The sequence below is a fragment of the Onychostruthus taczanowskii genome, unplaced genomic scaffold, assembly GCF_017590055.1.
Source record: "Onychostruthus taczanowskii isolate IOZ18803 unplaced genomic scaffold, ASM1759005v1 scaffold7, whole genome shotgun sequence".
Classification (NCBI taxonomy): domain Eukaryota; kingdom Metazoa; phylum Chordata; class Aves; order Passeriformes; family Passeridae; genus Onychostruthus; species Onychostruthus taczanowskii.
The window spans coordinates 3,078,231-3,102,479 of record NW_024504786.1 but is presented as its reverse complement, the minus strand read 5'-3'; the positions used below and the strand labels follow the sequence as shown (position 1 = coordinate 3,102,479).

The window sequence follows — 24,249 nt, the reverse complement described above, 5'->3', positions numbered from 1 at the left end:
CCAGACATCTGTATTCCTGGCTTTTTCCAGGTAGCTGGGGTTAAGATGCAAGCAAACTCTTTTCTCAGCCCAGTGCTTCCTGCACTGGGGCTGGCTCTGCACACGGAGAGCTCCACAGGCAGACGGGACAGCGTTCCCTTCTCCGTGGGGGTTACTTACAGCCAGGCAATCATTTGGGAGATAAACTGGGAATTAAGAGCCTATCCTCACAGCCATTGCCCCGAAGCTGAAGTCTCACCTCTGCAACACACTCAACCTCCAAACAGTCAGGCTCAGCTCACACGTGGCACCAGGAGAACTCCCTTTGCATTTGGGACAGGTGCGGGTTTACAAAGTTTTTCCATGCGTAATAAAATTTTACTCCTAATTAGGATAATAATAGCAAATGCTAGCTCAGTTCTGCTGGCTTAATTTCCACCTGCTCTTTCTCTGCAGTTTGATGTGGTATTTGCTTCCTGTCATGCATTCTTGCATATTATTTCTGTGCCGTGTTATCTCGCTGATGTGGTTCACTCAAGGAGTGGTCGAAACGCGGCTCTGACCGTGTGTCACCACCAACAAGTTCATTTGCCTCTGTAGGAGGAGGAAAATAACAATAATAAAAAAATAAAAACAGTAATAAAAAATGAAAACAATAATAAAAAAATCCAGGCTGCCTCATAACTTATGTGTGCTGAGCACATGTTGTTGTGAGATTTTTTTCTTTTTGCTTCTTTCCCCTCCCACCTACATTTGCAACCCAGCAACCTGCAAGATTTTGGTTCAGCTGCCAAGTGCCTGCTTTTCATGGGAAAGGTGTTTGTGCAGAGCATAGCTGGGAGCCCTCCTAGGCAGGGGCTGTCCAGGACAACCAGAAGCTGGGCTGTGGCTCTTCAGACCTTATTTACTTCCATAGTATTTCTTTAAAGCTCCTAAGATTGTTAAAGGGGATCCCTCAGTAAAATTGGATTTACTTTAAGACTGGACATAGAAAAGAGAAGATCAATGCAAACCCACAAGTGCCCCCAGGCAGGAGCTGGTGGGACCTTCTCATCACTCCCATCAGAAATGGCACCTTGTCCTTTTTATTCAGCTGCCCTCTTGTACCATCACATCCCCAAATGCCATCCAACATCCACATCACACTTCCAACTATCCCACTGGGCAAGGAGTCTCTTTTTCTGGCAAGGAAAGGGCAACCCAAAGACAGAATGCAGCTTGTACCAGGATGTTTAGTTGTGTTATGAGCTTTTATTTAAAAAGCACATTTATACAGCAATAATTTCGCAGATACAAACTTCAATTTTGTATTCTACAAAAGTCTTTGAATATTCTTCTCTTTACAAAATGGAACATTACAAAAATACAGACAATTTAATATGTTTTTTATACAAATGTCTCTAATTGTAGTTATTTTCATTAAAATATTACTACCACAGAACTACAATATTTTAGTCGACTATAAAAAAATTAATTCAATGCTTTTTTAAGCAGCAAAATGTAAATAACACAGGTCAGGACACAGTTTATAGTCATAGTGGATATATCTAAAATTGTTTCAGAAATAATATTTTACATAGTTAATTTTTAAGGTTTTATACATTATTTATATAATATTTATAATATAAAAAAAATCATAGCTTGCTATAAGTTGAAATGATAGGACGGATTCTGTGAGAAGGATGTGCAAATGGCCGTTCTGCGTGTTCTGCGGGATCCCTTTGCAAATGCGCTTCGTGGAAGGGCTGCAAACCAAGCACCTGTGGCTTCTGGGCAAAAAAAAAAAATGCCATCATCACACCCGAGAGAGGCACAGCTGATTTCCCACCGGAGTGACCCAGCGGAGCACAGGACCTGGCACAGCCACGGCGCACCCCGGGGCGCCCCGGGGAGCAGGAGGAGGAGGAGGAGAGGAGGGGATGCACAAACCGACTGACACCCAGGCCGGGACGTGCCGCCCAGCAGCCCGTCCCAAAACTGCAGAATAAAAGTTTCCCCGGGACTCAGCCCCGGGGTCGTAGTGCGAACGAGTCTTCGGCAGAGCCGCCGCTGCCCCGGCGCAAACCGCCGGCTCCCGCGGGCGGGCGCGCACGAAACCTGCTGGGGTTTTCCTTCAGGGGAAAGGGGATGGCTGGGAAGTGGAGGATGCTCTTTTCATTTAGAGGGGCTCGGGTGGGATGAGCCCTCGCCAAGGAGCAAGCGGAGAGGAAGAAATGTGGCTTCTCTGTGCGGAGGAAGGAGCTCTCCGGCCTCACCGCGCGTCTCGGGCCGCTCGTTAAAGGAGTCTAGTGTGAACAGAGAGAACAGAGACCCTTCGGAGACCTTGGACTGGGCAAGCTTCTTCTAAATTAAGTCACAGTATGGAAGAGAGGAGGCAAAAATAAACTAGGATGAAGAAGAGAAAAAAGCAACTCTTACAAACCAATCCCAGATCTTGACTCAGTGCTGTTGCTCATACATAGTGCTATACAATTTAGTCGTGAGTTGGTTTTTTTTCTCGCAGGCATTGGAAATCTTCTTAGTCAGAAAAAAACCTAGGATGGCCAGCTTTCCAAAAATCCCTTAGTGTTCACTGGGCTGGGAACAATTTGGCGTTCACTACAACATGAACACTCAAACCAATTGCACATCCAGAACTCCGGCACCTCTCTTTGTTTGTTCGGCTTTTTGTGTAGTGTGGGTTGTTTTTTTTTCCTTTCTCATTGTTGCCTTTGCCTTAGTTGACCACCACCACCCCTTTCATCCAAATGTCGCAAGTTGAAAAGACCACAGAGTAAGACTTTACTGGTTGGGCAAGAAAGTCTCTCCCTACATTCTACTGTCTGATGAGATTTGAGAGCAGCAGGTAGTTGCTGTCAGCAGTCACTTTTTTTTTTGCAAAAAAAAAAAAAAAAAAAAAGTTTAAAATGCAACACCCATCTGGTTCCTCGAAGTTCTACACCATGTTGTGATGATTATTCCTCTCAATGATGTCCACAGGTGAAAGGATCTCCTTCCGGATGGGAGGTGGAGGCAGGCAAGTCTTTGTCTTGGGCTTGAAGAGATCTGAGACGTAAAACACCTGCAGGAATAAGTGGAAAAGGCAAACTTAGCCACAGTGGGTGATGGTTTGTTCAAAAAGTTGGTTTACAGAATATATACACATCTTTAAGCAGCAAAAATAGCACTTTTTGAATTCCTGCCCATAACAGCTGTGAAATCCCAAGCGCCTGCTACCACCTTTCTGTACAGCAGAGAAAAAGGCTCAGACCTCACAAAACTGTAAAAACATGAGAGGACAACTTGATTTCTCACTGCGTCATCACTGAGTGCAACACCAAGACCTCTGCTGAACGGGTTGAAAAGCCAGGAAACAGATCCACGGCCTGCACTCCAATAAAATAACAAAGGTCTCCAAAGGGCTGGCCTGACTCATCCTGAGTGGTTTCAGGGATGGAGTTGGTGAAACAATTCATTCACACAGACATCAGGTAGGCACTTAAAAGCTTTCAAGTCAAAACTGTGTTAAAAGCTATCAGCAGTGAGTCAATGGTGAGCCACGCTCCTCATGCCCCACCAAGGCACCAGTACAGAGCTGGGATCTGGTGGAAGCCAAAGGCTAAGGAGAGGAGAATCTATTCCTGACTCCTTCTTCCTAAATACCCCGTGACGTAACCCCTCTCCCGGATGTGAAAAAGCCAGAGCCTGGCAATTTCGGAAGGTAGCAACACAATAAGAAACAAAGTGCTGGGAGGAAACTTCCACATCCTCCTTTGGCAGCAGCACGAAGCTTATCAGTCCTCCAGGACTGGGGCACTTTCACCCTTGCCAAACCTCAGTCCCATGCCAGAAGGGAAAAGAGTCAGACAGCACAGATCCTCTGGATGGAGAAAGAAGTGGCAAGGATTCATCATTTTGTCACCTGGAGCCACAGCCCCAAACTTCCGTCCTGCCACCGACTGTCCCTGCCAGCCCAAATTTGACAGCTCATCTCAGAAAGCCTTAAACCCCAATAATCCCAACTGAAGCCATGGGTTTGCTGAGCTGAAATCCCAGGATGAGCAGCACATGGCTGTAGCAATCAGCAGTACATTTCTTTTTTTCCCTCACACTACTCAAATGCATTTAAGTACCCAGATAAATCAGGGGAAAAAATAATTCCAAGGTGTTTAAAGAAATAATGCTAGATTACAACTTCCCGGCTGGGTAACACAGGGAGAAAGCAAAGGTTTGGCCTACCTGCATCTCCACATTTTCTAACCACCCAGAGCCTTGTGCAGCAGGTCAAGCTGTCCTTGCAAATAACTTTTGCAGGCCACTATCAGCACAGCAGATAAGGCTCAAGCTGGACAGACAGCAAAGCTGCTGTACGCAGCAATTTACTCCTACAACTGTAACCAGGGTAAAGGAAGCTGAGCTAGTGCTGCTTTGTGGAAAAGCAGAGAAGGGGCTGATGAACAAAACAGCTCTTTTCTTGATGTATGTGCTGGTGTCTGTCTGTTTGGCTGTGTAACAGAGCTGATAAAGTTGTTTACAGGACATCCAAGTGGCAGCCTTTGTATGTTTGGGTAAATAAAGGATCCAGCTGATGCTCCTGAGGATCACAGGCTGAAGACTGGCCCCTTGCTGCAGCATCCCAGTGTAAAATTACATTGAACTGCTCTGGCACTGGTTTTCTTTTGGGCTGTTAATAACTGCAAACTCCCCATTTGTCTGGTTTGGTGCATTTTGGTGCCATCTCACTCATTCATCTACCTCTGAGAGCTGGATTCAATCAAAAAGGTGTTCAGCTTCTGCACCAAGATAGCCATGACAAATCAATTTATGGGAGGGGATTGCTGAGTGCAAGAAGCATCTGGGGATTGCTTTGAGTCTGGTCCTTATTTTTGACAGGAATAAGTTATGGTGGAGTGTCATCCTGGCTATTTTTGCTTTTACTGTGCTGCTTTTCAGGTTTCAGTGAAAGACTGGTTAAGGGGTTTCATTTCTCTTTAAACTGTATTTCACTTTAACATGGCTGGAGGTTATATAAACATTTATAGGAATCATGAAACGTGATCTTTGAGGGTTAAAAGTGTGTTAAATCCTCCTAATGCTTGAACTGTTTAACACAAAAAAAGGACTAATAAACGTGCTAAGTTTTTCACTTGGATTAGCTCCATTTCCTGTAGAAGGTGCTCTCCACCCATAAAGAAAACTTGATGGGAGAAGACTGAGAGCATTTTAAGCCAGTATCTCACATTCCCACTTAACAATTCCTATTACTTTTCATCCTACTGAAGCAATTTTTAATCATATACAGAGAGGTTAAAACAACTCCTCTGAGCTAACCAGAGCAACACTGGGAGCATGTCCTTCTGACATCTCCCCTTCTCCCTCTCCCTCAGATGAGACATAAACCACACAACACACAGCAAGCTGCCTGCAAGGCGCATAAAAACTATTTCTATTTGAGAAATCCTCGTTGTATTTCACCCTGGCTCCAAGTCTGAATGTTTCATCAGCTGGAAGTGCTTGACATTAATGTCTTCTGCTTGTTATTTCAGGCACTGGAAGACAAACGTGTCTGCTGCAGCACGACCTGGGTTTAAGCTCAGGCAGCCTTTGGAGATGAAATCCACAATTGGTTTCTACTGAAAATTATGGCCTGATAACTGAGGTGTTTTTACAGCCCTTGGCTATCACCAGGGTGGACCCTGAAGGCTGTGCTGGGGGAAGGGGTGGCCGGGAGGACCCAGGGTGGGAGGTGATGAATCTCCAGGTCCCTCCCTCTGTTTCAGAGCAGCCCGTGCAGGAGAGCTGGGCAAGAACATCCAGGACATACCAAGAATTTCAGCAAAAAGCTGCTAACTGCTCCTTCAGTGCAAACTTCAGGATGTTTTGGGATGACTCTTCCTCTTGTCCTTGCCGCCACCTCCCAAAATGAAGGAAAGTCTGCCAGGCCCTACTAGGCAAAGACTCCCACCAGCAAAGCCAGGTTCTGGAGAACAGTTGGTTCTCTGCAGGCTGATGGAATGGGACAAGGGCTGGGCTCAAACCCTGTCCTGAGTTCCAAGCCGAAGCCTGAGATGTTCCAGGTTACTGAGCCATTCCTGCAAAGCATTTGGACACAACTGTTCCTTCCACCAGCAGGCTGGGAGAGCAGCTCAGGCTGCCCCAGGCTCACAGCAAACCCCAGCCTGCCTGGGAAACTCAAGGCAGCTGCTTCCTATGACACAGGAAAACTATCCCAGCCCTGCCACAGCCTCCCCTTCCCAGCACAGCTCCCAGCTGCCGGAGGGCTGGGAGGGGACAGCCAGGCCTGCTGCTCGTCCCAGCCAGGAAGCATCCGGACACCCATCCCAAGCATCCGGAGAGCTATTGTCCTTCTGCAACCACTGCTGGGACCCAGGGGTGGACTGCCTGCTCCCCACTCCCCTTCCACACTCTGGCTGTTATCCCACTTCCCACCACAAAGACACACACTGCTCCCACCTCCCCCTCGGGATCTGCCAGCCCTGCATGGGACATGGGCACCAGGCAAAGGCAAAACCCAACAGCTACTGCTCACAGAGTTAATAATACTCCATGAAAATGTCCCAACAATGCCATTTTTGTTTTGGCTTTGGAATATTATCAGCCAGTGGGAAGTACATAAATAACCTATTTTCTCTCCCTGCAAAATGTAGTATTGGTGAACTTAACTCCTTGTTCCCAAGGCTGATTTACTTTCAGAGCAGCTAAAAAAAAAAAAAAAAACAAAACCAAAAAACCAACAAAAAACCCCACAAAAAGTGTGGTGAGCTGTTAGAATCTTGCTTTTGGGGAGCTCACACAGACACAGAAACCATCACAGCCCCCGGCTCCTTTGTGTCTGTCTGAGGCAGCTGCCTGACCTGGTTCCCCCCCATCCTGCCAATTTAAAACATCTTCATGTGTCACTTTGAGTTACAGGGCTGTGCAATCAGGTCACCCTTTGGAGAGCAAGTGGCATGAGAACCAGCCCAGCAGAGAGAAGTGGGCACAGCTTTTGCTGGCCTCTTTTTCACAAGCCTTTTTGCTCCCTGAAAATCCATCAGCCACCTCCCCTGGTCAGGCTGACACCAGTTTTCGGATGGATTGTGTGTGGAAGAGCCATAATGCCAAGCACTCCAGACTCTCTGCTCAGCTCCTGGTGGAAAACCTTGCAAACGAACCTAGCTGGAGAAGTCAAAGCTTCTGGAGGAGAGGGAAACACCCTCCCTTGACTGAGCACCTTTCAGTGCCCCGAGCTGCCTGGACCAAGCCTTTGGAGCCTCCCACCATATCCCCCCCCAGCTGTAACAGGGAATACCTGAGCCAAAGTGGTGTGTTGCAAAGACCCTGCTATTCCCACAGGACCTTCCCAGCACTGCTGCTGCCCAGCTTTCCCCACTCACCACGCAGTAAGCCACCAGGGCTCCCTGTGCAAAGCCTGCCAGCACGTCGGTGGGGTGGTGCTTGTGGTCGGAGACGCGGGACAGCCCGGTGTAAAACGCCATCATGATCAGGGTGAACTGGAGCAGGGGACGCAGCAGGCGGGCTCCCTTCCACGTGAATCTGGCCTGCAGATAGAACTGTGGCAAGAGAGGGAAACAAACAAACAAAAAAGGTTGCGTTAATTTACACTAATTTGCCCAAAATGCAGCAGCGACTGCTCTGTGGGGGTGGCTGTGGGGCAGCCACGTCCCCGTGGCTCAAGGAGGGGGAGTTGACAAAATGGAAAGATGCTCCTTGCACCTGTGTGGCCTCTGGAGGGATTTTTAACCTGTGGAGGGGATGAGGACAGAGGTGGATGGGCACAGCCCTCCCTCAGTGAGCCACAAACAGGGGATTGGGACCCCCTGCACCCCAGCTCTGCTTCAGCCTCCACACAGCACGGTACCCCAGTAAAGAAATTCCTCCCCAGCATTACTAAACATAACAAAATCAAGGTCACAAAAAAACCCCTGGGGTATTTAGGACTCATACCATCTCTCAGAGGGAAAACAAGAGACAATGCAGCATGCTAAACCTTCAGAGCCATCCCAAGAACTGCCAGACATGGCCACAACCACCAACAAAGTGCACAATGCCACCCTCCAACACTGCCATCACGTTCCCGAGCCGGAGCCCGGGGGTTTGAGGGAAACAGAGAGCAGCTGCCCCAGTGCATGGCCTGGGAATTCCCTCCCTGGGTGGGAATGACAAGCAGAGCCCGAGAGGAGGACGCTGGGGTGATGTCAAGCAGACATTGTAGCCCTGCCGTGACTATCTCGGGCCCGTTTCCGCTCCGGCTGCCGGGCACGGCCGGTTCCTGTGGGAACGGGGAAGCTGGGCGGGAAGAGAGGGCAGGAAAACAGCAACTCCTGCCGTGGATGAGCGCAGGGAGGAAGGCTGTGGGAAGGGAGGGACGCCGCAGCAGCCTCCAGGCCTGGGGAGCATGAGGCTCAAAGGGTGTGGAAGCGCCTGGCGAACGCTGCCCGGCTCCTGAGCCCACTCCTGCAGCTCCGCTCTGCCTGCTCCTAAATGCAGCACTGCAGTCAGACACGGGGTCCTTCAAGGGCTCTGCTACGTCAGAGGGCTGCAAAGGGGTTTACTCCCCATTTATGATCCCTTTTACACACCCAGAGCAGTTTGCACCACTTGATATGAAAGGGAATGAAGCTCTCACCGGGTTCTCTGAAACTACAAATAACTTAATGACAACATAAAAGCATAAAATGACCTATAAAAGCAGAACTAACTGGGAAGCTGATAAGGGGGAAGCATAATTTTGGCCAATTCAGTATGTTTGGCTGTTGCATAAACACTGCATCTACCCCTTTTTGGAAAGAACACACACTGGGCTCTTCAGAAGAAATGAAACATCACATTGTCTGAATGGAGCAGATGCTCCAAATTATGCAGATTGTTAGCCAATTAACATAGAAGGGAGCAGCACCAGAACAGCTCAGTGCTGGCTAATGCACATGTTGATTCTGGGGAATATATCTGCAAACCAGCCCGAGCTGGGAATGGAGCCACGGCCCCATGGAGCACATCCCACACCCCATGGCACAGTCCCTTCCATCCCAAACCATTCCATGATTCTGTTTTCATGTTCAAGAGCCTCAACTCAGCCCAGGTGACAGTGCAAAACTCAGGTTCCAGTGTGCTGCTGCTGCTGCTGCAGAGCAAAAATAGCTCCAAGTATATATTATAAACCATCACTCTCAGCTCTAGCAGGAAGATTCGAGACCTGATGACTTATTTTAATCTTCTGTCTTTGTCCCATCAAATCAGTTAAGAAGGAAATTTGTTGCTGTATAATCTGACATTTGCCACTTTTGCACAGTCTGGACATCTTCTCAAATCTTTCCTCCCCACAAGCCTGACTAAAAAAGTAATCTAGAGGTGAGGGTGCAAAGTATCAGTTAAAAATTAGCAATAAAAAGCAAACAGCAAGTTTGAAGACACAATTAAGTAGGCACTTCTGGGGCTGAACTGTGTCCCTCATGTGCAATCCTCATCCCTGGAAAAGGAGCAAAAAGCAGTGTGGCACCAGAGGGGGTGTGCTGGGTGTCCCCCAAGTCCCCAGCACCCAACTCACAAGCACACCTGCCTGTCTTGGAGAACTAAAACCCACAGGTTTAGTCCTGTGCCCCTCAGACACTGCAACACCAGTGTGAAGAACTCAACTGAGTTCCTTTTACTGCCACAATAAAGGCCATGGAAAAATTGCTCTTTATGCCCCATTCATAAGGACAAAAAAAAGAGCATAACAGCACTCCTCATATTCCACAGGAATTTTATGAACATGCAGTGTTATAAAAGCTACTCTCAAATACCAGATCCCCTAAATACTTTCAAGGTAAGACTTGGGGTGCTCCAAACTTTGCCTCTGCCCTCAGTATGAAAGAAAAACCCAGTTAATATGACAAGGTCAAAAAGTGAAAGTAGAATTTAGGGGCTGAAAGGATCAGAATTTCCCTAATGCAGGAATTAGTGCTATTACCAAGAAATGGGAAGTTCCTGGAAATTTATCGGAAAATCTGCTTATGAAGGTGTTTTTTGCTGTTTTGGTGGGTTTTTTTTCGTTTGGTTGGTTTGTTGTTTTTGGTTTTTTTTTTCCTTGGGAGCAAATCTGAAATGCTGCCTGCTACAGACTGACAGATTTGGATGGGAATGTGGAGCTGGAATGGAGCCCTTCCCAGGAGGGGGTGGAAGAGCAAGACCACAACCAGGGTTATTTCCACCACAGATCATCACAGGGCAGCGAAAACCAGGAGCACCAACAGGAGCAAGGTTGGGAGAAATGGGATCACACAGAGTGGGAGTTATTTGGAGTTCCCATCCGCTGTCTCCTGGCAGAGGCTGAGTTACCACAAAGCAGATGGTTTGGGGGATGTCACATTGCTCTTCCTGTGCCAGGGGACTTCCACAGTGCTGCTGGGGAGTGCCCACAGCCACACACAGCCTCTGAGCAAGCCCAGGAGGAGCTGGCAGGGGACACAGGCTCAGAGCATCACCTCCAGCCTCCCGGGGCTTTCTGCTCTCCAGAAATCCCTTCACACTCTCCTCGCCGCAGGGCTGGACTCCATCAACCCCTTAGTCACACCTGAAGTTTCCTTCTGGGAAACAGCTGGGCTTGTTGCTGGCTGTCTGACCCCAAGTGACCTCCTTCTCCATTCCTTCACCATTCCTTCTCCAGCCCCATCTGCAAAGCAGAGTGGTACCCAAAGTGCTGCAGGGCTGAAACGTCTCCAGCCCAAATTCATCCCAGTGAAAAGCACTGCCCTGTCTGGACAAAGCCAGCTGGAGGCTGGGGAATGCACAATTTGGCTTTTAGCACCAAGCTGGCCCGAAGGGAAGGACAGGAGATGGGCAAAGACCTCTCAGCATGTGCTGTCTGACTTTTCCCTGCCTTTGCTGAGTGCACAGCAGCCTCTCACCCCATCAGAAATATCCCCAGCAGCTCAGTTCGCAGCTCAGCCTTGGCCTCTGATGTATTTCCATTTTATCTCTTCCTTAGGTCACCACTAAACTCAACTCCAAGTTCTCAACCACCACAGAGTTTCCTTCACAAGGGCACATCACTGCTCAGCTGTACCAGGGCACTTTCTCCACCCTTCAGCAAGGAGCTCCAGGGAGAAGCCTCACACTCTCCCAACACATAAAGCCAGCACCATCTCTCATTTTCCATTTACACCAGTAGAACTCACCACATCCCATTCTGAAGTCTTCTGCCTCACCCACTGACACATATTAAATACACAAGGTTCGCTTGCATTTTATCCAGAATCAGCCAATATTGCTGAGGGATATTAATTCAATTTTCCTGATATTTAAATTTAGCTTTTCTGCACCCACCCTTCATGTGATTTCAGGCAACTTCATGCTGCAAATAAATTACAGTCTCACACGCTCCAGGGGAGTGGAAAGCATCCATTGCTCCCTGCAAAGACTCCCCCACATCCACAGAAACAAGACAAAGAGGTGTGGGTCAGCTCCAGAGGGCTGCATGGAATAAGCTGTTCCATACCTCCTCTTTCCTCAGCCTGCTATAAATATGTATTACAGCTCGCTCAGCCAAGGAGTAACAAAGCAAGGAAAATTAGGACAAAGAGGATTACCCAAGAGTTATTTCCCCTTTAAAATTTTTTATACAAAGGCCTGATGTTAATTGAGTACTCCTGGTGACAAGAAGGCTGCGAGAAACTTAGCCCTGAAGTGTCAGCATTCAGAACTAAATCCCAGAGGATTTTACTGTGTTGCAAGTGCCTTTCCCTGGGACTTTTCCCTCAAAGCCCTCTAGGGCTTGGCATCTACCAGTGTTTTCCTACTAGGAGCACGGGGCTCTGCTGCTGTGCCAGGAAATGGGGAAGCTGTGGTCACTCAGCCACTGCTCACCAAATATCTGGACAAATCCAGCCCCACGCTGCAGGCAAAGCCCTGCGGGACGCGTGGGAATCCAGGGATCTTTTCATAGACTGACTGGAACTTTCTGGCACCCATCTCCACCAGGTGAAGCAAACTTGAAAACATTTTAATTTAGAATGGGCTCCGAGAGTGAAGCCAGGGAACGCCAGGAAAGACGGGAAGTGACTTATCCTTGAAATATGAAGTATTGTTCAATCGGGAACACGCTCGGGACACGGCTGATGTGCCAGGCCTCTGCAGGACACGCTCAGCCCCACAGACACCCCAGCTCTGCAGAAGCTCCTGGCACACTCCTGGTATCCAAAGTGGAGGCAGCAGCTGCTGCAGCACAGCCCTCACTTCCCAGGAACAGGGCAGCACCCGTTTTGTCTTGATTGAGATGGTTCCCTGATTAAACCCATCAAACACACCTCCTGCAGGCACTGGCGTGGTGGATGCCACGTTTCTAAGCAAGCTTTCAAAACCCCAACTCATTCATTGAGGTGGGCAAGACAGTGGGGTTTATCTTGCATCAAATAAAATCCCTCTGGCTTGCTATAATCTCTTTTTTCTTGTAATTATTTTTTTGATATTATCAGCCTCTCCAATGTGTCTGATTTTCTGCCTCCCTTTTTCTGTGAGATTTCTCTGTCAGGCTCTGGCAGTGACCAGCGAGCTGGAGTGATGGAGAGCAGGGTGCTGCTAGACAAGCTGGAATCACTGAATCATTTAGGTGGAAGAGAGCCTTAAGATTGTTGCCTCACCTGTCTTGTCTCAAGTTGCCTTTTTCTCCCTTCAATTTATCACCAAATACTTGATGTAATTTTTCCTGACTTCTTAAGGCACAAGGCAACTGGACAGCTGGTCAGGCAGAGTCTGCTGCCAGCCGTATCACAGTTTTGGGAAAAGGTGAAAATTAAAAATAAAATAATTTAAAAGGGATTGCCCCCTGCATAGAGAGGGGTAAGTGGACCAGCCTGTTGTCCTGGGGGGTGTGGGGCAAAGTCTGGCGAGTGCTGACAGCTCAAGTGCTCCCATATGGGGACAGGGAAGGGCAGCAAAGAGAGACCAGAGGCATCTCTGTGCTCTGAGGCATCACACAGGAGCTAAATACTACTTCTAAAGCCTGTTGCAAAGTTAAAAAGAACATCAGGCAGCAGGCATTGGTGCAAAGCAGCAATGGAAAATGAGCCATGCAGGTTTTCTATGCATCCTGTGGGAACTTGGAAGGCATATTGCAGTTTTGGGCTCTCTGCCCCACAAGCTCTGTATTCCCATTTTTTTCTCACCTCCTCCAAAAGTGCTGGAATTTCAGAGAACACATGAAAAAAAGAAAGTTCATCCTGCAACCTGCAGCAAATGGGTCAAGCCCTGGTAGAGAAGCCATCACCATCTTAATAGGGACTGGCAGTCCTTGCTGTTCCCAGATGCTGGGCTTGAAAATATCTCAGGGCTGACTTATCTGACTGCCCAGAGACCTCCCCAGAAATACATGACTGCCTGTGTGAGTGATGGCCTCCAAACTCAGCTCAGAAAGCTTTACGATGGGCTGAGCCTCCTGTGAAGCATCACCAAGGCAGCTCTTCATTGTAATAGCTGGGAGGAAACGGCCAAAACGTTTGCTGGAAAAATTCAGAAGTTTTCCAAGAACAAAATAAGAGGGAAAACAAAGAAAGAATTTAATACGCCGCCCACAACAGCCTGGAAAGCTCAGTGATTCAGCTACACTGAATTGCTCACAGGGAAGGGGATCCAAGGCTGAAAAGGCTGGAGGGAGCAGTGGTCACATCTTTCCAGAGGGTAAGGGATGGGGGGAACGCTGCTGATAGATAAAAGCTCTTGTTTCATGTTTTTATCAGCGCAGTGCTGTTCCTCTGCTTGCAAGTCCGAGATTACCAGGGACGAAGGAGGAGCACAAATCTTAAAAGCAACACAAAACTTGATATTTTATGAAATAAATAACTTAGAAAAAAGGAAAACCAGGCACAAATCCCTGTGAGCCCCCCCTGAAGGGGGTGTGTGTGTGTGTCCAGCCCGCGTGGGCAGCGCTGCCTCCCGCAGTCCCGGCAGGAAGCACCTTGGCAGCCACCCCGGCCCCAGCCCAGGAGCAGGAAGGGCAGAGCCATTTCTCACTGACAAAGGAAAACAAGTCCCAGCCCTCCCCTCCGGAACCAGGCGGGCAGAGGCTGCTCCACCTGCTCTGCTGGCACATTTCAGAACCAGGCATCACCTCCTGACACGGCCACGCAGCACATCCTGCCCCTCCATCCATGAAACATTCTGGCTCTCCCCAAACTCTCCTCAGCGTGCAAACACAGGCTGTCCACAAATTTAGCAGGATTTGGATTTAACAGCCACCTTGGCCATGTCCCAAAGCTGCACACACAGCTCAGCTATCATCCCAGTAGTCTCTATCCTAAAAAACACCACAGCAGCTGAGGATGGATCCTCCCACCAACAGCTCAGACTCTTCTTTTCCAACCAACTTTCCATGTCCAACACTCATCCTGCCATTACTGGTATGGAATGTGGGATGGGGGACAGGGGATCAATCAGCTCAGTGAGGTCACTTACCACCAAGTACAGCATGGTGTACAGGGAGAAGGACGCGTGCCCGGAGAAGAAGGATTTCCTGCAAAACAAAGCAGGTGCTCAGAACCAGCCAGCATAATCCTCAATATTACAATTCTCCCTGTAATATGGTGACCTGCCTGTGGCATCTGAGGGTGCCAGACCAGAGGGACTCACAACCCCCAATTCTTTGGTTATAAAAGCCCTGTTATCCGCCCTGCTTGCTGGTGAGGCAGAAAGCAAACGGATGGACAGGATGCTTGCATTGTTTGTCCCTTCCTGGCCTACTCATGGGACAGCAGTTATTTCCAGGATAACCCAATAACTCATCATCTCGCCTCAAATAACCGGGAAACCCGAAAGAAATGAGAAGAGAGCAACTTCTCCAGAAGCCTGATTGCAGCATGAGGAATGTGTCCCTGGCAAAGTCAAAATTTGGCATCTGAGGGATGTGATAGAGCTCCAAAGGGAGGCACTGGCAGCCCTGTGTGGTGGAGCCTTCCCTGAGGAAAAGCTCTGCTGTGACACACGGGACAGCTCAGGCTGCTCACCATGAGCTCAGCTCTGGGGGTGAACTCCCACAGAGAGCAGCAGCTCAGGGAAACAATAGTGTAGGAGCAAAGAGAAAGGAAAAGAAATACTATTCAGCTGAGTGCCATACTTCCCAAGGGAAACCACTGCCCACTGGAAAACGGATTTATGGCCTTCACAGCACTTCATAGAATCCTAGAATGGTTTGTACTGTGAGGGACATCAAAGACCACCTCATTCCACCCCCGTGCTATGGGTAGGGACAGCTTCCACTAGACCAGGCTGTTTAGATCCCCATCTAAGATGGCCTTCTAGGAATGGGGCATCCATCCACAGCTTCTCTGGGCAATCCATCCAGTGCCTCACCACCCTCACAGGGAAGAATTTCATCCCAACATCCAAACTAACCCCACTCTCAGTTTCAGATTCAAATCCTCTACTGCAGACAGAGAAACCCGAGCCACATTTAGCGTCAGCAACCCTTGGCCCTGGTGCCAGGGGCTCTCACCTGGCTTCCTGCACCCTGCTGTCGTTTCCCCTGCAGGTGTAGTTCTGGATGTAAACTCCCTTGGCGCAGTTGATGGTGGAGAAATCCAAGTCACAAACCGCCAGGAAATGCGGCCGCAAGCGCCCGACGGACACTTTGGCAATGTCTGTGAAGGACTGGCTGATGGCACAGCCAAAAACAAAGCAGCCCACTTGCTTGTAGAGAGCTGCCACGTAGGGGTTCTGGATGAAGGAGCGGGATTTCTCCTTCAGGTAGTGGATGCGGTAGAGCTCTCCCGTTATAATCTGCGAGGAAAGAACAACAGAGAGGTCAGAGAGCAGGAAAAATGTTGGGCAAATGTCAATTCTTTAGCTTCTTTTCTGTCTCTGTCAAGGTAGGGATTGAAGCTCTGGAGATGGTATTTCGTATTCAGGCTCAAATGTGTATTATTTCTTATCCATATTACAGTCTTACAAGTTGTGAGTTCTACAGCATTCTATTAACAATCTACAAAATGCCTATCTTCCTCTTCAAGGTCTTTTAGGGCTAAACTATCCAATTAAGAAATGACACCTAGATTATTTTCACTTTTAACCCAATAACCAATCCCTCATGTCCTGCAATGAGGACTTTTCTGTCCAATTACAAACCCTTGAAGAAGAAGGTGAAGAAGAAGGACCAGCCACCGCCCTAAAACCTCCATCTTGCTCCATATATATTGCTATATTCTAAAACCTTAAACTCTAAGTTTTCCACCCTGTGATATTACACACTCCTATTCAAACACACACCCATAATCCCAGTTTTATCATTTAATTTTGGAAGCCTTCTCCACAGCCTCAGGTAAAATACAGTATTCTCTTGTGGGTCTGTGCCTTTCAGCACAGAAAGTTTAAAATCCTCAGCATCCAGGGGTCCAACAGGCAAAAGCAGGGCTGGGTGAATGCAGGGCTGAGACAGCTCTGGGATCTCAAACCAGGAATCTGCTTCTGGAGCGAGGAAGGAGAAGCCATGGCCCAGTGTCTCTCCATCCTCCCCCTCATCCCTCCCAGTGCTTGGCATGTTGTTTATGGAAAAATCCAATAAACAAAACAAAAGAATAAATTTTGGGTTAGCACACTGGCATATCTTTACAGAAGTGGAGTAACACCCCAGCATAGTGGGAGAAGAAAATTGACATAAACCAGATAAAGAATTAGTGTGTGTTGGGAAGGAGAGGCCAGACCCACCACCCTGTTATCAAACTGATTTTGGAGGAAAATAAACCCACATCCTGCTTACCTTCCTCTCTTAAAATCACTAACACAACAAGGGAAGAAACAGAAAGCCCCAAATTTTTCAGATTCTGGCCCAAAACTTGCTGCTAGCAGACAAAATTCAGACCTCTCAAGGCCTCCAAAAAGTCCAGCTATTTTGGGGCATTTCAAGGTGTCTTGCCATCACATGGCAGCAGATTATGTTTTTCTTGTGTCAGGGGTGCTGAGGTTTGACAGTATTGCCATAAATCACTGTCAGGGAGCAGAGGATCCAACTTCTCACACTCATGACTCTTAAGAGGCAGGTTAATGAAAATCAGGCTGTGAAATGAAGTCCAAATGTCTCACCTCTCCCAAAGAGCCAAAGATTTAAATTGTTCTCTGTCACGCTACACACCTAAATTTTAAGCTCCAGATTTACAGCTTTAGGATTTCATTCATTACTCTAAATGTTTTTATACCTGAGTTATAAATCGAGGCAGAGGTTTTGTGGGGTTGGTTTTTTTTTGGATGCCCCCTTGTCCCTGCCTCTCTGTAGTCACAGGGACTGTGATATGTAAAATTAACTGTCAAGAGAAATGCCTTCATGTTAATCCCCTTCTGGAGCAGCCAGCAATATTCCTCCCAGCGTGGCAGCCTGCCAGCCATAAGCAGGAGACGAGGCTCCCCTGCCTACCTTTTTTAAAAGCTTGGCACAACCTTTGGAAACTAATAAACTGGAAAAGTATGGCAATTAGACTAAGAAGAGTTGAAGCTGTATCATTGTTTGAACTCACTCGTACCCGGGCTTGGAAAAACAAAGGTTGACCTAAGGCAGCTGAAATTGCAGCTAAGCAGGCTTTATCAAAGAGAGATACAACTGTAATAACAGAAAATAAATGCCAAGCTAGAGCAGGCTCTGCTACCATGCACAGAAATTCTTTGAGCGGCTGCACCACCATTTGGGGGTTACACGTCACAGCTGAGATTTCCTCTTGGAAATCTGGTAGTGACCAAGGCTTGTTTAGGGAGCTGCATCACTTTAATCCTCACACAGTCTCCAAAGACCATGGTTCATCTCCATTTTGAACCACTTTCCAGCACAGGAAATCTACTGGCAGGATGCCTGCAGAGGGAGGTTGTCCTGGATGGACACAGAGGCTCCTGCACTCCCAAAAGCCTAAATTCACAAGAAGGGGAGCTCTGAGGCTCAAAACTCGTGGCTTTCACAGGGGGAAGGCCAGACAAATTAAGGACGATATCTGACACTGGGAGATGTGCCATTACTGCAAAGTCACAAACAGATCCACTCAAACCTGAGGCTCCTGGCCTCAGCAAAGGCATGTGACCATTTTAAACAGGGACCAACAAAAGTCTGGGGATTAATATTTTTCTCTCACCGTTGGTGGTCTGGGTAATTGCACACATGTAGCAGATTGTAAATTGGAGCCTTCGCTCCCTCACTAAAATGCTGCTGGGTACCCAGGAACCCTCCCCAGTTAGTGAAAGCCATGGATCAACTTAATGAGAAGCTAAAAATTGGGTAAACTTGGTTTTTTGGCAGTGCTGTCCCAGATAAAGCAGGACGGTGAAAAACTAATGCAGCACAGATGTGCACAGACTGGAAGGACGTCCTGAAAAGAAAACAAGTTTTAAAGAGATCAAGCTCTTCTCATGCCTTGCACTCCTGGTGAGCCATCCACATGGGACTTGTGCTATTCCCAGGTGATGGGCACAATTCCCTGGCACACATATTTAAAAAGAGTTTTTCTCTCACTAGAGAGAAGCCAACATCAAACGTTTCTGTCTGTGAATGCTTTTTGCAGACTTTCAGTTGTCAAGTCCATTTTATTGTTATTATAAGATATTACCAGCAATTCAATTAGCCTGTAATTACTTTTAGAGCTTTTCTAGCCACTTGCTTTTGGTGTAACATTCTCTGTGCTAATCACATTGCAGCATATCACTTTCAACTGCAAAACAGCCAGCTAATTCAGGTGTGTCACTTAGATCACCTGGCAAATTAATTTAATTAGGAATTTTTCATAGCCCTTCAGGACCTATCAGGCGTGGGGACGTGGTACCACAGCAGTGGTACTCCTACAAAGCTCAGGAGTGTCACCTTCCCCTTCCCACCATCCAAGGGACCACCAACATCACATCAACCATGTTCTAGCATGAAGAGCAGTCAGGAGAGAGGTGAGAGTGCACAGCCCAGGGGCACAAGCCTCTCCAGTGTCATCTGCATGGAAATTTGCCTGAAGTCAGTAAATACACCGATATTAAAACCAAATGCATGTCCTCTCCCATCCTGAAGGAAGCAAAGGTCTCACCTCTGCCGTTTACTTAACCAACTCTCTGGGTGTCCTCAAGCCACTTAAAACATGACCTGGACCTTTTTACCCCAGGCTAGACTGCCTGTGACGCCACGTGAAGCGAGGGTGTGAAATTTTGGCTGCTCCATCCCAAAAGCCAGCTCCCTGGAAGTGCTCATAACCACTGCCCTGCCTTCCAAAGGAGCGAAAGGAGCGTGCTCGGTGCTCTGTGGATTTGGAAGGAATTCCTATTATGCTACAGTAATTCTGGTATCTGGGTTACATCTGAAAAAGGAGGTCAGGCTGACTTGAATTTTCCACGCAGGCTGCCATAGCCAAGAAATCTGTTGCTTCAGTTCCTCGTTAGCTATTTGTGTCACTCAACAGCAAATAACTGAGCTTTTGAATTTACCTTATTAAGTTACATTTGTTGTGGGCACAGTGAAACCAGGGCAGAAACATCCAATTCTTTGGGGATTTTCATTCTCTTTTAATTGACCTGCTATTTCGTGGTAGAGGGTTGATGGATCACACAGGCAGCTGATTATGTTTCCAGTTTCTGTTCCAACTCCTGTATTTGCCACTGCCTCATTAGGGATCAGAAGCACACTCTGCATGGAGCTGGCGTGCCGATAGCTCCGGCAGTAATGCGAAAATGAGAGGCTTTTTCATTTCATTTTTATGGCTTTTCCACACTCAGGGGTCATTCACCTGCAGGGTGAAATTCTGCTGTGTTTATAGAATTGGGGGCCTGGAACCTATGGGCTTGTTTTGGGGAAGGAGGGGGCAGAGGGACAGGGAAATTTTGGGAACTTGCTTTGCTGAGTGTGTGGTATGTGGTCAGGGAATGATGGAGAGATAAGGAAATGATGGAGAGATGAGGAAATGATGGAGAGATGAGGAAATTATGAAGATATTCACATCTCTCAAGGCTGAGGATGGTGTATTACCAAAGCAGGCACTGTGCCATCCTAAAATATCTATTGCCCATGACATTCCATGAAAGGAAAGGTGAAAGGCAGAACAAGGGCTTCTGACCTCTCCATCTACATCCCTCCCAGCTGAAGGAGCAAGAGGAAGGTGGCACTTCTGGGAAAGCACCTGAGCTGTTCTGGCAGCAGGTGAGAAGGAAAAATATGTAGGTACTTTTCATAGGGGAATTTCATTTTAGCTGGAAGTGTTTAAGCAACATCCTGGAGACAGCTCTTGTCTTCTGACCCAGACCAGACACACATGGGCATCAGGAGGCTCAGCTCATGGGTTGAGTTCTGCTTTTTGGCTGACAAATAAAGCTCTTGCCATGCAATCATTTCCTAGCACAGCTCTAGAAAAACTGGCATAAGGAAAAAGAAGAGGCATTGGGAAGGTGGGACATTGCATTTTACAGCGAGAACCCTGGGAATATGCTCCCCATGGAAGGTTTTAATTGTCTTTTAAAAATGGCTGTAATATGCAATCTCTTAAAAACCTGATACTAACCTGTTAAATTTTCCAGGCACTGGTTAGCTGAAAAGATGTATCCTTTCTTTGTTTTTTAAACCTTATAAAATAGGCAAATACCACAAGTTATTTGAATAGCAACAAACCATGCCAAGTCCTTACTGACACTCAAGTGTTTTTGCCTCTACTCTGAACTCCTACTGGAGGGTGAAAAAGTTCTTGTGAAGCTCACAGACTTGCCCAAACAGCTTTGGGCCTGTTTACAGGCTTCAAGAGTAATCTCATTCCTCTCATTACAAGCTTTCATTTGTAAATGTTTGCAACTCCACGCTTACAAAAGTCAAACAATCGCAGAGAGGTGCACCGGGTAGATACCGTGGCAGCATTAGCAGGACAAAGAGGTGCCAAAAAACCCCTCCTGGGATAGAAGAGGAGGTTTTGGAGGTGGGACTTACCGCGAGGATGGCGATGAGGATGCCTGCAGCACACAGCACCGCGTCGTTGATGGTTTCCACGTTCTTCTGCGGGTACCTGATGCTGTCGTCGTCGCAGTAGAAGCCCCTCTGGTAGGGCTGGATTGTGCTTGTCTCAATGATGAGGAAGGGCAACCCGGCTAGAAAGAAGGGGAGACAATCAAACCCATCAGCAATACAGGCAAAAACAAGCAGTTGGCAAAAAAAACCCCAAAGATTCAACTAGAAAACCCCTTGCAAACCATGCACCACCATTCCTGGTGCTTTTCTTTCTGTATCGCTATCTTTCCAAAGGGAATAGCATTGGGATTTGTTTTTCCAAGCTGGTCTTGCAGGGAAAAAGCATCTCCTCTGTTATGGTTATCAGATGTCTGCTCAGCCTGGTTCCAGTTAAGCCCTGTGCGCTGCAAATATTAACTTACAGGAACAGACCCCTGGAGCAATCCCTCTGCAAAAGGCCATGAAAACCAATCTGGCACTTTTCTCCGGGGAGGGCCCGATGCTCCTCCGAGTGCGCCGGGCAGAGCAGCCCAGAGCTGTGCAAACAAACACGGCAGGATCGAGTATCCGCAGGGCTTCTCTCCCACCTGGCCAGCTACTCTGCATCCCCATCACTTCCCTGCCTTTGAAGCCTTCCTTGGCTCCCTCCTCTTTGTATTGACAGCTTCCTGTTTGTACCTACTAATGCACCAACCATGTGCTTTGGGCAGCTGTGGGACACCCATCCATGCAAGGACCGGAGCATCCACCACAGCTGATGAACTCCCATCTGAGCCTGTTCACCTTCAATCACAATAAAGCCACGTGAAATCTGGGTTTTCAATACTACCTGGGAACCCTCTGTGCAGGATTCCTGTGTCTGTACAGCTTGGCTGGATCTTTGCACCAGGCAGGGTGCAGATCTGCTCAAGGCCATGGGTCAGGACACACAGTATAGGGGGCACACTTGGAAATTGTGGCACTTCCATATTTTTTAAAGTTTTTCAGACAAATACAGCACTGCCTCAAACCTAGAAGGGTGTTTCCCAGCCACAGTGTCACCTTGGGCAGAGCATCCCCCTTCCCTTTGCCTCAGTTTCCTCATCCATCTTTGCTGTTAAGCCCATCATTGAGAGGAGCACTACATCCCCACAAAACCAAGCCCCAAATTCCCTGAAACCCATGTTCAGAGTAAATCACAAGCCACAGGGTACAGGAAACCCTCCTCCCACTTGCAGAGCGAAACCCAGGTAAGGGGAAAAACAAATGCACAATGGTTCCAGCTGTCCTTGGGCCAAGACAACAGGTCTCACACCCAGATCCTACAGAAGGCATTAGGGAATACTTGTCGACCACTAACTTGCTTAAGTATCTGTGGGTTTGTTTACACAGCTAGCAGTCAAAGACATCACAGGGATTTTCCTTCTAAAATGAATGAAAATAATAAATAAAAAATGAAGCACTGTTGGGTCTGACCCAAAGTTATCCACAGCACATTTGTAGTGAACACCATCTGCTAGATGTGATTAGCGAGGGTACCATGCATGCTGCTCAGAAGTGTCACCAAAATAATGTTCCCCATGTTCTCCACATGAACCGCTCTCTGGATTTCACTTTGCGCAATCCACCTTGGCTGCTTTTCCTATATGTTAATGCGTTTGCCTAAGCCAGGATTACTACAGGGTTTTGTTAGTCTTAAGAAAAAACTCCATTGCCTGTGAGCAGGGACAACACGTACTGAAGTACAATTTTCAGGTACTCAATAGTGGTCTAGGCTACTGCTCAGGGCCCCTTTCAGATCCTCTCAAAAACTCTGGAAATGGGTTAATTTCAAGTTCTGGGCCCTGAGCTGCTTGGCAAGGCGGGACAGTTTCCACCACATGTGTGAACCAGCGAGGAGCAGTTCCAGAACTGCCCGCCCAGCTCAGATTTGGTAAATAAAACCGGACATCTCGTGTGAATCCAGCTGATCTTCATTCCACGATTTAACCGTTCTGATGCCCAGCCAGCTTGGCCCCAGAAGCCTGCCTGTGATGCCAGCAATCCCATTTTAATGGGCCACTTAAAAAATCCTTAGGTTTCCCGAGGAGGAAGGGCAGGGGAGAAGCGCTAACGCTGCCGGGCGCGATCCGGTTTCGCGCGCGCACGGAGCGGCGGCACGGGGTTGAACTCGGGGAGTAGACACACCACGGTTACGTGGCTCATTGTTACTCCTCCAGTTCCTCTTGCTAATGGCTTTCACATGACAGGTCTGTAAAACACATGTTCCCACAGACAATAAAATACATCTGAAAGCTAAAACCGGCCCTAAAAGAAAAAAAAAAATTAAAAATAATACATTAAAAAAAAAAAAGAGAGACAATAGCGTTCCTATATATTCTGTGAACCCAGGAATAATAAAGATTTGTTTCTCCTTCATTCATTGAGCAGCATGGGGTAGTATTTCCGTGTTTCAATTATATGTACACTTGCCACAGCTATAATAAGAGTATAAGTGACCGATATGGGACACATTTTCATAAAGCACATAGGCATAGTTTGGAAAATCCAATGGGTTTGTTTTCTCTCCTACAAACTTGTGGTTTAGTGGGATATTGCCAATCAAGTCTTGATATTTTTCCAGCAAAACACTAACCTCAGATTCCCTTTTTTTTTCCCCTTCCACTCCCTTTTTTTTTAACATGAGAAACATAAACACATTCCCTATAACTGAGTGAATATTACTCAGAAGACATAACATGCCTTCGATTTTGAGGGTTGGGTGAGAGGCTTCTCTTTCACCCAAGGAATGGAAGAACCCAGCCCAAGGCAAATAATAAATTGTGCTCAAGATGGCATCTTCATCCACATTTCTTGAGGATGGGCTGTCTGAGGGACTAGGTCACCACTCACATTTTTTTTGCCAAGGGGGGGATTCTAGCATGGAGAAACCTGTAGTGGTGCCAAAAGGCTGGCAGAGCATGGGCTCTACAGAAAAAAAACTACAGAGGGAAGTCTGGAAGAAGACAGAAAATTAAACACAGGGAGAGATGCCTTTGCAATCCCTCAAACAAAACACCACAGAGACATTATTCACACTAGGAGATCTGCCCGAGGCAAAAGGATCCAGAAGTGGGGCTTACAGCCCACACACCTTGGAAATGGAAGGCAAGCAGAGTAGGGCTGTACTGTGAGGATGGAACATCTGTCCTCATCAGCTCTCCTGCCCCTGTCTGCCTCTCTGAGTCAGCATTTTAACAGGGAATTCAGAGGGTGCATCCCTGGCTGCAGATCTACAGATTCAACAGCTGAACCCCATAAATGTGCTAAGGCTTCAACCTCCACCACTTCCCACCCCTACACACAGTACGAAACTATTGAGGATACAAGAGGTTCACTTCGGA

At 47.6% G+C, this 24,249-nt stretch overlaps 1 protein-coding gene across 1 annotated transcript in view; it reads right to left on the bottom strand.

Moving 5' to 3' along the window:
* Positions 1-1,210: 1,210 nt before the first annotated feature.
* PLPP3 (phospholipid phosphatase 3) overlaps positions 1,211-24,249 on the bottom strand; it is a 43,875-nt gene continuing 20,836 nt past the window's right edge. The window contains exons 2-6 of the mRNA XM_041421513.1: positions 20,870-21,027; positions 15,446-15,729; positions 14,410-14,467; positions 7,356-7,532; positions 1,211-3,040 (exon numbers count right to left, since the gene is read on the bottom strand). Of these exons, the coding sequence (XP_041277447.1) occupies positions 2,915-3,040; positions 7,356-7,532; positions 14,410-14,467; positions 15,446-15,729; positions 20,870-21,027 (803 nt within the window). The 3' untranslated portion in view covers positions 1,211-2,914. The remainder of the gene's footprint in view (positions 3,041-7,355; positions 7,533-14,409; positions 14,468-15,445; positions 15,730-20,869; positions 21,028-24,249) is intronic.